The following is a 12,888-nucleotide window of genomic DNA, read 5'->3' as shown; positions in this document are numbered from 1 at the left end:
TTGAATCTATTGATAATGATATCTTTATTAACTGATCTCGAATGAGAAATGAATTGAGAAATGTCAATCAACTTTATACCATTGGTTCAATGTAAAACTTTATTTTAAATAAGAAAAAATCCTATTCTTGCTCTTTTTTTCAAAGGTTTTAGATTTTTATTAACAAAGGATTATTTTATTTCCTCTCATCTTGTGTGGATGAAAACTTCTTGGTGATCTCCTGTCAGATTTACACACACATCAAGAGTTTTTACATGACACTGCATGACCAGCGGGGGGCATCAGCACATCTACAGGTTCTGTCACTTCTCATTGACATTGATCTATAACCATAGACTACTATAACCAGTCACTGCACCCTCAACCCCCGCATCCCCCACCCCCTCAGCTGTTTGCGGAAGTTCATCTCCATCATCTTTTGTTTTGGTGAAAATCTTAGATCGTTACATTGAAAAACTTCTCACTGAGCAATCCAGTGAAAAAAACTTTAGGTTGAATCATTTTAATTTAATTATATGAATTTGTCATTGTGTTGCCTTTTGGAGTAATGACTTCATGTATTATTTTCAGATCATTCATCAGGTATAAATGGTGCATACAGAGATAACTGCAGCAAACTTAAACGTTTACATGAAATTAATTAGATAAGAAACTAAAAATCTGCTCTGTGTGTGTGTCGTTTGTTCTTAAGCCTTTTTAAGTTTAAAGTCATGTTTCATTTCTGTGAAATTAAGAACTTTTTGGAGTCTGAGGAAATTTTGCCTTGTCCTAAGCTCTTCAAAGGCTTGACTTGTGGTTCAGACGTGGTTAGAAGCAGGTTTAGGTTCAGCTTGTGTTTTGTGTGTGTCAGCTGATGAGCATTATTGTAGATCATACAGAAATGTAGCAGTGCAGTCACTGATACACGTTCTCTATCGTTAAACATTAAAGAAGGAATAGAGGCCTTTAACCAATGTGTGTATCTGTATGGCTGCGGACCAGGTGTGTGTCTTTATCAGCGTCTTTGTGAGTTTTTCCACCTCAGCACAAGGTCGGGTCCAAACAGTAGATGTACAAAATGTGGTCACTTATACAACAAAGTCTGAACTGTCTGAACCTCAGCCTTAATTACATACTGAATATTACGGGTTCAGCCACAACCTCTTTTTTATACAGTTTAATACAGTCTATGGCCACAACAGGAAGTTCCTCTTCATTCTGATTACATGTATGTGTTAAAAAGTTTAAAATAGAACAGAAACATACTTGAAGCACCTCCTCGGTCAGCAACGATCTGTGTCAAATTAATGGCTTTAACGTTAGACGCAGCGTTTGGATTTATGTCAAGTTTCACCCGAGGGTGTGTTGTACTCATACACACTGATCCTGAACTGTTGCACTTGTTATGTCAGTTCCTTCATTGCATATACATCAGGAACTATCTTTATAGGTTTTTTGTTTTAGTATTAGCAGTGGAGCTGCTGCTGCCTTGAGAGCTGTACATGTCGAGGCCAAACACACTGCTGCATTTTTGTTCATGGGAAGGTGACGACAGGAAGGAAAAGAAAGACGACTTGTGTTTAACCAGGGGGCTTCAGAGTCTTCGAGCTGTTGTGAAACTAGGCAGGCCTGTGTGTCCTGGGCCAGCCAATCAGATGCAGAGGTTTCCTGTTTCACTTCCCTTGTGTGTGCCTTCACAGTACACACATGAAATACGTGCCAGACGTGTCCCACACACACCAACGGTTGTATTGTTTGTGTTCTTGGATGGTACGACTGACACACTTTAATCACAGCCGGGTAACATCCACTGTAGCACTGCTATTATTCAGCTGCCCACTCTATAATAATAATAAGCTCAGAACCAGCCAGCCAATGATACTCTCATAAGACATGATGCAAATATTACTGTATTTTATTATTTATCACAGACTTTGCATCCTTCACTACTGACAGTATGGCTATCTTGACGAAGGAGCACTAACCTCATTTTACTGCTGACGCTGCAAACATAACACCCTCTACAACCATGCCTCAGGCTGTTTTCCATGCACTTGTTGAATCTGCCAAATCTGTACAGCAATGTTCTTCCATAGAAACAATTTATGCTTTTGTATGTAGTCCCTCTTTTTGAATTGTTAGCATTTCTTCTTGTAGGATGGTCCTTGGTTTGGAGAGGGGGATTTCTTTTTTTTAATCACAATAATTAAGTTACTGTATTTCATCTCAAAACCAGATAGTTCTGATTACACCCTGGCCTCTTATCAGTTATCAGAAGTATTTATTTTTCCTGTTATGGACAATTTGCTCTTGCTCAGATGTAAACTGTGTGTTGTCAGGGTGTTTGTGAAGCAGATGAAAATCATAAAGCTCCGACCAGCAGGAGGAGCTGTGACCTCTGCCAGCTGGATCCGTCAGTATTCACATACCAGGAGTCATTTAGAAAACAGATCAAATAAAATACACAACGACCGACCAATCAGCACCGAGTATCCCCTCCATGTCACTCATGTCTCATGAATCGTACTGTCAACTCCTGAGTGTGTCTGTTATCCTGCTCTCTCTCTCCCTCTCTCTCTGTGTGTGTGTGTGTGTGTGTGTGTGTGTGTGTGGGTGCGCGCATGTGTGTGCGCATGTGTGTGTGTGCTGTCAGCCATGTGAAACATTCACCACACTGCTGAAAGAGACAGAGATAAGTTGAGCTCATGCTACCAGAATAACAACTCCCTCACTCTTGAATTGAGCTCCTCTCTCTCTCTCTCTCTCTCTCTCTCTCTCTCTCTCTCTCTCTCTCTCTCTCTCTCTCTCTCTCTCTCTCTCTCTCTCTCTCTCTCTCTCTCTCTCTCTCTCTCTCTCTGTGTGTGTGTGTGTGTGTTGTAAAAGCTGCCAGGTCAGTGGATCAGCATGGAATAGATCACACACATCCACTATGGGGACCTGAACAAACTGTACTTGACTTGACGTGTTGAAGACTGGAGGCTAGTTTATGAAAATGTGTGTTAAACACCTGTTAATGGGGAATGTGCATTAATATTCTTAACATTTCATATCTAATTAGTGTCATGATCATTGCACAACTGCAGCAGCATTAGATGCAGTTATGTGGTGGTTGTTTCTATTTTGGCTTGAAACTTGAAACATTAGCATAGTTAGCCCATGATGCTTAGCCTTGGAGGTAAAGCTAGACTTTTATTTGTTTTACAGTTCATGATCATGATCGGATTGAATCAATTCCTTACACTTCTTGTGTTTTCGGTTGTAGAAACATAAGAAAGCATGACTGCTGAATTTGAATTTATAAATCGCAGTCTGGGTTTTGAATCAGAAATGGAAACATTTGACTCAGGCAGAGATTAATAACATATTTTGGTAACACTTTATAATGAGTACACACTATTAAGCATTAGTTAAGCATGAATAAATATTGAATTCTCATTTGTAAATGCTCTATAAGGCATAGATAGCGCCCACTTTAGATGAGCTCACACAAAATACTTAATTAACGAGTAGTAAGTGCTTTGTAACTGCCTGAATTCATGAATTCCTGCATTAATAACTGTTTATAAGTCATCCATTGGAAATGGAATTTGTGAGTTTTTATAAAACATTTACTAACACTCACTAACCATTCATACTGGACGTGTAAGAGCGCTTGGGAATGCTGAATCCATCATTTATATAGATGAGCTTATTAATGAAGAGTAAAACATTTACAACTGTGATTGTAAACCACATACTAATGAGTATTAACGTCAGAAACATGCTTTATAAATGATGAATTCAGTGTTTACTAATCCATAACTACTGTGCTTACCAATGATGAGTAAAACATTTATAACTATGTTTACTAACTACATACTAATGAGTATTCATGTGTTATAAATTATGAATTCAATATTTATTCATGCTTAACTAATGCTTAATAGTGTGTACTCATTATAAAGTGTTACCCATATTTTTAACATAAATACTAAAACCATTGCTGTGAAAAGTGTTAATTTTTCTCTGGTTGCCCTGAGAGGTTTAAGAAAAAAGAAGCAAATGCACGAACATCCTGTAAATTCAGTATTTAATTCAATCATTTCAATGACACACTTGCAGCAAAAAATCTAAACATTATGCAGATCCTCAAAATTACTTTTTTTTTTAATTCAGTGCCTTGAGCTCTCTAACTAAGAGAAGATGTGATGAAGACAACACAATATTTGCATTGCTTGCCATCTGTTGACACCGATTTTGCTGTGTAAGGGAGTAAAGTTTGACGTTAAACTGTATTTTTTTGTCTAGATTGGTAGGCTAAGTAACTTACTGGTTGCTAAAGCTAGCTATGTAGTGCTAGCCAAACTTTTGAATTTTGACCATAAAGTGCAAACAAACTATGTGTAAGTGTTGGGGTTTTATTTAAGTTAAAACTATTTTATCTTTATCTTGTTGATTAGATATGCTGTTAAATCCTGCCTGGAGGCTTTTTAGCAAGTCCAGCTGTAGGCTGAGTAGTAGGCTAAGTGCACAGTTGTTTGGTGGATTGTCAGTGTTTCAAAAGAAACTATAAACTACTACAAATGAACAAAAATCTACCTTCCACTGCAAGTTATTGATTGACAAAGTATTCCTGCAGAAAAAGATAATTAAAAAAAAAGAAAGGCCTTTTTGTGATACCGCTACATCTGCCGGTGTAAATGTCAATATGAAGATCATCATCTTCATTCATCTTTAAGCCTCATTCAGCCTGAATCCTGTTTCACTTCAGAGCAGAAACGTTACAACTGAAGCTTCACATCAGAGCCATGAGCCTAAAGTTTATAATAAGGCAGAGTTCAGAGTTTGAGGCCTACTGCTGTTTTGTCATGCTGCTGAGCACTGCTGTCAGTCAATGTGTTGTTCTGTGTCCTGATTGGCTGGTTTGTGTACTCAACAGAGATGCCTCCGCCCCTGGAGCAGACGGCTGTACTTTTCCACTCCAAACTGAGTTTACTATCCAACTCCATCCACTCCTCCTCCTCCTCCTCCTCCTCCTCCCTCCCTCCTTCTTCACTCCATCTATTCATAACACACATGCCCCCTACCCAATCACACACACACACTAATGTGAGGTAATGGAGGTTTCGTCCTGGACTTTTGGTACAGAACCACAATGGCTGAGGCTACTCTCTGATTCTGATTGGTCAAGGACTCTGCGGGGAAAAACAGCAGCCTTCTCCGTTTCAGGGTGGTTTCACCGCAGATGGTCTAAAATGTGACAATATTTCCATCATTTGGTTTTGTATTGGTTCTCTGGAAATCTTTCATTTCCACTTCCTACGAGGAAACACCCAACGTTACCATGGCTCGTCTGTTCACACATAGACTCCTCAAATAAACTTATCATAATTTCCATCCTTACACACCTAAATTAGCAGTATTTCCGTCACTAAGTAACAATTACATAATGTATTCTGAGATTGCTCTTTACAGCATTCATACAGGTCTTCATACCCACTAAGTAAACTGTGGGTCCAGGTTGGTTGGGGAATTCTTGTGTCTTAGTCAAACAAGTGTTTCCTAATGTGTCATTGTGACCTGTGTGCCTCAGGTCAACATGACAGGCGTGTTGGTATTTGTGTGGAATCGTGGATCCAAGTTTCTGTCTATTGTCAAAGGGGTGTTTTTACTTTTTTATTTTCACATTTTCTGGGTGGAAGTTGGTGGGAAACAAGGAGCGATCGATAGATAGATAGATAGATAGATAGATAGATAGATAGATAGATAGATAGATAGATAGATAGATAGATAGATAGATAGATAGATAGATAGATAGATAGATAGATAGATAGATAGATAGATAGACAGACACAGATTGACGTAGCCACAGCCACAGCTTTCTGAAGAGCAGTTTAAAAGGTCAAAGTGGGCTGTTTCAACATTACCATCTTGCCAGTACCTGACACCACCAAACTCCTGGCTAATACAAAAATTGGCAAAGAGGATGGTAAAAGTGGAGAAAGTTAAGCCTTAATAACATTTACATGAATAAAGTCGTCACGAAGGAGGAAATTAACCGTAAAGACCAAAACTGGCTGTAAACTGTTTATTTCTGCTGTAAAGTTGGGCATTTTAACATTGGGGTGTATAAGGACCGCCTCGCTGTTGGAGCCAGGTCATTACAGGAACTGTAAGCTACTATTTGGTACTTTCTATGTTGGTTTCATTTTTTGGCCTTGGGGGGGTTCCCACTTGGTAAAGAGTCGTGACAATGCCAGCCTCAGACAGTTGTCCCCATTCATAAAGCATCACACACTACAGCACTTTTGATTAGAAGTGTAAAATTTTATGACCTTTACAAACATGTTTGGTGATCACTGCCCTGCTGTCATTACAAACATGTCATTACAAACATGACTTATCAGCAGCCCATCCACCCACTGCCTTCCTCTTTAGACAAGTCTCATCTTGAATATACAAACACCAAACAACTGATGTTGCAGAGTCTACTCTGAAATGGTAACTACCAGAACATTTTTTTTAAATCTCTGCTTCAGTAACTAAAGAAAAACTGTTCCACTTGTGGAGCTAAAGGTATTTGCATGTCAATGGAGTTTGTCAGTTGAAGATTAACGAATGACCTTTTAGGGCACTTTGATTGGCTGCACCAGCTGTTTATCTGGCGACTAGTTACTGAGAAACATTGTCATGGCTAAAACACCATGTGTAACATGTTTGATTTTAATTTGAGAGTCACAGGAAGTTGATCAATATTTATTCATCAGGATAAAATCTCTAAAGTACTTTAGATCATGCTTAGCAGTTGAAACAGAGCAACCCCAGTTCAGTTAATCAGTAGGCTATCTAAAGACATGAAATGCCTTTGAAATTACAAAAAAGACCAGAATTGTGTCAGTACATGAAAACAATTAGTCCCATTGTCATAAGTTCAACTAACATACTTGGCGGTCAGCTGTGTTCATATTTTTGGCCATGTTGTGTAAATGTGTGCATCTGTTCTATTCAAAAGTTTAACTTACAAAACGTTTGCTGCTGCTTATCATTTGATCAGCTGCACTTGTCCTGCACATCTTTAGTTTTACAATATGTGTATCCCCTGTATTTACACAGAGGGACTGATTCATGATTCAAATTCATAAAAGCCAGAAGAAAGTAATTTGCATGGAAAACGTTGGACATTATTTAAACTCAAAACAAAGAATTTCACAGATTATGTTGGGACAGAGACGGTGTGTGTGTGTGTGGGTGTGTGCGTTAGTGGGTGTGTCAGGGAGCTTTCTAACTGTTGCTCATACAGTAACGCTGTCTGTACTTGTTGTTGGATGACTGCCCTTTCACCAACAATTCACACATCTATGTGGTCTAGGTTTTAGTCATATTGTGGGGACCTTAAGCTGTTAAAGTCACATTCAGGAGACTTGTCTTTTCTATGTGGATAAAAGCCAAGTTCCCGTACTGTATAAGTCATTCAGTGTTAAAGTGAGTATAAGTTTGAGGAATGGCTGCGTTCAGATTAAGGTACCACGCTGTTGTATGTCTTTGATTGGACTTGTCCAAGTTGTTCATTTTAAAAGTGAAGACATGTTGAGAAAGTGAAAAATATTTTTGGACACTGAGGGCATTTTGTCGTCACTTTATTGAGGTACTAATGCTGTTTTAGGTTGAGACACGGTTCAGGGTCAGTTTGTTTTTATTATGAAGGTTTGGGAGACACTTATGCCAGTGAGTGTCCTTGTAAGTATAGACATTCAAACGTGTGTGTGTGTGTGTGTGTGTGTGTGTGTGTGTGTGTGTGTGTGTGTGTGTGTGTGTGTGTGTGTGTGTGTGTGTGTGTGTGTGTGTGTGTGTGTGTGTGTGTGTGTGTCAGCAGATTAGCATTAGTTCAGCTAGCAGGGGAACTGTTTACCAGGTACTGATCCACTTTCTGTATAATCTGCCACACACACAAGTTTGAATGTCTATACATAGGCTCATACATTGTGAGGTCCATTTTAAGTTTTAAACTATTGTGGTGTTGGCTGAAGGTAAGTGTCCTCACAAAGATGGCTGAACACATGTGTATGTGTGTGTTTGTACTATGTGTCACTCTCTCTTCCTGTTTGGCAGGATCAGCTGACCACTCGCATTGCACAACAGCAACTCAAACCAGAAGCTGCTGCTGACAGCGATGATGGCAGCAGCAGAAAGTGGGAACAGGAGCTACAGTAGAACAACGGAGACAAAAGAGCTGAGACCTGCTGCAGTGTCCCTATGGTCCCTGAGTATGGATTTCACCCTGTGCCAAATAAGCTGGTCAGCTGATCTACAGGTCAAAGGTTGTTCTTAAGCGTTTAGCGCTGCTGCTGACATGAAATCACTTCATCATCTTTATAATGACACTGAGGATTTTCATTACTTTGAGATCTTGTGAGTTTATCCAGAAATTTAACTGAATGGATCAAATCATCCACTGCTAGATTAATGCTGAAACTCAAAATAGCCTGAATGTACAGTACCTTCAATAAGGTCTAAATATTCAGGGCCAGTCTCTATGGCCTGCTGGAAATGAAAACATTCACATTTAATTACTCTGCTAAAATGTGAATGTCAGAAGTCTGCAGTTTGTATGCTCCCTAATATAAAATATTTAGAAAGATTGTAAGTTATTAACTGCGTTTTCCTTAATAAGTGAATGAGCAGCCCAGGACGACAGCAATGATTGGACAACAAGAGTTCCTGGGGAGCCTGTTTTTCAGGACTTGGTGACAGAGATAGGAGAGTGGTTGCTGTATATAATCCTTTCAGTCACTGTAAATATGATTTAAATTGAATTAAACATCCACCCAAATGTACATTTGTAATAGTACAATGATTCATGTGAAAACAGAAACGCATGTAATATTTGCAGTAACTGGCAACAAACCAAAGCTAAAAGCCGATCCACCAGAAACACTTAACAACTAAAGCAAGAGATGAAGTAAAAACCATTTGTTATCTTAAAATTAAGCTAAGATGTTGTTTTTTTCCCCCCTGGCTAATATGTAATTACATAATATCATCATATTTCTTATTGACTTCAATGTATCACATTACAGAATGAGCAGCTAATTCTACATGAGAAATAAAAAAAAAAAAGAGCTAAAATTGCCCTTGTATCTAGCTGTATCATCCTTGATGATTTAATTAGCTCCAACACTGGAGGAGTTCATGTGTCTTTAGCTAGTGTGCTCCAGCTACTTAAAAAAATGTTTTGTAGGCTAGGTTAATTTATTGTCTTGATTTTGATAATGAAGCTTCAGTATTTTTTTTTAATCAGTTCTAAACATATTTTGCATGTCGATGCTGCATTCCCCCCTTTTACTGTGCGAGACATTGCACATTACTATTAATGGTTATTCTCACTAGCATCTGCTCACTGACTTTGGCAGGCAGAATAACAGATCATGAGGATAAAGCAGAGCTAAGAACATCTATAACCTGCCTCTTCTCCACACTTTGACCCGGCTGTTACCGTTATTAGTTTATGACACACAAACACAAAGAGGCTTACACCTCCCTGGCCATTCCTGAGTGGGTGTGACCAGCCCACTTTACTTTATGTAATCCACTCAAACTGCTCTGTGTGCAGGAACAATGACTGCGCCTCCTTCCTGTTTCGATCACTGTCTGAACAGATTCTAAACAGACACATAAAAAAGAAAGGAAATATCGCTCTTTGCGATCAAATGACTGTATTTCACTTGAAGAAGCAAAATACTGCTTGTAGGAAATAAGATAAGTAGCTAACATTTTACAAAATAAGTAATTTATGTGTAGAAGGTTTTTCAACCATTCAAATGGTTAAATGCTGCTAACAGGGTTATGTATTTAGTGGCAGTGCATCAACATGAATGCCAAACTGGCCACGCACCAGACTATTTATAGGCTAGGTGTTTGTGCTTATAAGAGAGGCAGTAGGTTTAATACATAAATTCTGTCCAAATTCATAGATATGCAGCCAAGATGAGGTAAAGATTATGAGATAATCACAAACGTTTGCCATTAAAGCAGGGAGGAGATAAGTGTAACTAACGAGGGACTACTGAAGACGTCAGCTACTAATATGACTCTGGATGGTCAGGAGCACTGTGGAAATATACATGACTAATTATAAACTGAATCTGTTTTTATTCTCTACTCTTTGTTCATTCGGTGAAGACCTACAAAAGTTGTTTATGCATGCCTTGTTTTTATGTAAGAATGAAATAAATCCTAATTAACATCAACACTTATTCATCTCAAAAAGTGTTTTTTTTTTTCTTCTCACATGTTGTCTTGTCATAAAAACTCCTGTCGCACATGAGAAACACTGCCTATTTATTTTTGAGCTTCTGAGCTGCCCTAATGACTCAGTGACACACTGGCACCCTGCTTATAACACATAAATAAAAACTCATCACTCATTTATACCCACAGAGACAACCACTCAGCCGATGTTACATCAATCAGTATATTTATTTGTGTCTTGTTTTATTATTATGTACAGTAAAAGGCCTTTTTGTTAATGACACTCTGCATCAGCCAATCATTTGCAGTCTAATGCAGGAAGCTCGAATCGGATTGGCTGTTAGGGCTCACTCCCACCATGGAGCCCGTCTCCCTTTGTGTGCAACAACAACAACAACAGAAAAGGCAGCACTTTACAGCACTCAGACACATTATACATGGTCAAACATGAACCAAACATGAACTGTAAAAAAAAAACATCCATCATAGCAAGGTCATTTATTCTTGCCTTCAGTTACAGTTATTTATTTAATCCATGCCAACAAGGTGAGATAATTCCACTTTCTCTCAGTGCAGTTTAGCTTTTTCTCTAAACATCAGTGCTAGTGTCTCACAAAAGATGCAGTAACACAAATCACTGCAGGAATGTTAGGAAAATATCATTCAATTTAAAAACAAATACCCTTACGAGGTTTATTCCTGCTGGAAACTGATGGAATAATCTCAGCCTGTGGCCAGATTCTTCAACTTTTAAGGCCTTAAATGACCTCAAAAGTTGAGATGTTTAAATTGTCTGTGAACATGAAGCAGAACAAACCTGTCCAGTCTGAGGTTTGAGTCTCACAATGCTGGGAACAAAATGGCTCCCTGAAAGTTTCCCTTCAGGGTGTCAGGATGTCACAGAACTCAACAAAGTCCCTCTGCATGAAATTCTGGCTCTGCATCAGGTCGTCTTCAGAGGGGAAATACTGCATGCTCTCCTCCTGCAGGTGCAGACTGTCTTTGTGTAGACGCAGACTGTCTTTGTGCAGACGTAGACTGTCCTCGTGCAGTACCAGGATCTGTCCTGGTGGCGTTGTTGAGCCATGTGGGTTGGGACTGTCCAGGAGGGCTCCTCTGGCATTCTCCAGGACGCCCAGGTACGAGTCCATGTCAGTGAGCTCCATGTCACTGTCAGAGCTGCTGCCGCTGTCACTGCCAACTGAGTCGGAGCGCATGTGCAGCATCTGGTACTTCTCATGCATCAGAAACTGGTTGGTGTTCTTGGGGGCCCGCATCCCCCTCGCTCTGTTCCCCTTAACGTTTATGGGTCGGAGCGACATCACCGGCCTCTGAAGGTGTCTGGGATGGTGGTAATGATGACGTTGAGGGTGTTGGTGGGGGGGAATGCGCCCTCTTGGCCACCCTCCCCCTCCTGTCCTCCGCCCCTGTGGGCGCCCCCTGCAGCTCTTGGACCAGCAGTGCTTCCTGCGGCTGGCAGCGTCCCTCTGTGGAGCCTCTTTTCCATCCTGCTGCTGCTGGCAGCTCCTCCTGCACATCATCTCTGAGAGCATTTTCTTGTCTTTCTTGCAGTTGCCTCCCTTACTCCCCTGCTGTTATCCTTCACATCCTCCTCCCCGCACGGTGGCCCACACAATAACAAAGAGAGGCTGGTTTCTGTTTTTTTCCGGCTCAGATCACAAATGACCTCTCTCTCACTCTGAGTCTACCTTTTCACTATCCTGTCGCTTTTTTTCTTGACCTCTGGCTTTGGCTGGTGCATAGCCTGCTCTTCCTCCCCCTGCAGTAGCAGCTTGCCTGCTCGGCTGGCTCACTGTCACGCCCTCCTCTGATTCTCTAATCTCTCTTCTTCACCTCTCTGAAAGTTAAATCAGCTCTTTGCAGCTCTGATTAGTGAACTGAGTTGAGCTGTTGAGGGGTGTTAAGCGTCTTCTAGCTGATTTAAAGCTGTTTTTTTTTTTTTTCTTTCTCAGTTTCAGGCCAGTAGCTGTAGTGCACTCAGCTCTGACCAGCACTGACTGTGGCTCTGCCTTCTCCTCAGAGCCTGGATAAAGAGCTGGAAGAATCCATTCATGGGTTTAACAGAGGGAGGGGGCAGTGTTTTCAGGCTTGACCACAGCCTCTCGATAACAATGTAATATGACAGTTTGATGCAAGATACCTTTTCTTAATATGAAAATAAGACATTTGAACATACATATAAGCCTTCGGTAGGCTCAGTTTGTTTGTTGTGGATGTTATAAGCATTAAGCTTCTCCCTGCAGCAAGATGGTTTACTCCACCTCGGTTTTAGCAGCTGAAATCTGATCCACAGCTGCTGCTGTTACTGCCCCCTCTCTCTCTCCTCTGACAACAGACACACTGTACAGCAACAATAACCAGCAGCACTAGGCAGGATGACTGTGGTAGTTACCACAACAGCAATAACAGTTGTAGGTTAGTTATTGTGACATGCACAATCAAGCACTCAGCCCACAAGGCTTTAAAATGCCATCACAGAGGTGAAACTTTTGTCAGGAAATAACCCCGTTTCTTATATAAAACATTACATCACACACAGAGAGTGTCTGACATCCTCTTTCCTAAACTCTACCAACTATATCTGGTGAAAAATAACTACAAAACTCAATGTTTTAGCCATGCTGGATGGATTCATATGAAATCCTTTAAAGGCACTCATGG

The 12,888-nt window shown here is 40.2% G+C and overlaps 1 protein-coding gene across 1 annotated transcript; it reads right to left on the bottom strand.

Moving 5' to 3' along the window:
* Nucleotides 1-10,421: 10,421 nt before the first annotated feature.
* Nucleotides 10,422-12,215, bottom strand: LOC310986220 (uncharacterized protein). The gene has a single exon (XM_083972049.1). It carries the CDS (start codon nucleotides 11,757-11,759, stop codon nucleotides 11,088-11,090), a length of 672 nt encoding a protein of 223 aa, XP_083828175.1. The 5' UTR covers nucleotides 11,760-12,215; the 3' UTR covers nucleotides 10,422-11,087.
* Between the last annotated feature and the right edge of the window lie 673 nt (nucleotides 12,216-12,888).

This window comes from Trachurus trachurus (assembly GCF_905171665.1).
Source record: "Trachurus trachurus genome assembly, chromosome: 5".
Lineage (NCBI taxonomy): Eukaryota > Metazoa > Chordata > Actinopteri > Carangiformes > Carangidae > Trachurus > Trachurus trachurus.
The sequence above is the reverse complement of the archived record's forward strand: the minus strand, read 5'-3'. Positions and strand labels throughout refer to the sequence as shown.

What these genes read in the sequence shown, in the direction of transcription:
- LOC310986220 (XM_083972049.1), bottom strand. Translation starts at nt 11,759, where the DNA reads ATGCTCTCAGAGATGATGTGCAGGAGGAGCTGCCAGCAGCAGCAGGAT.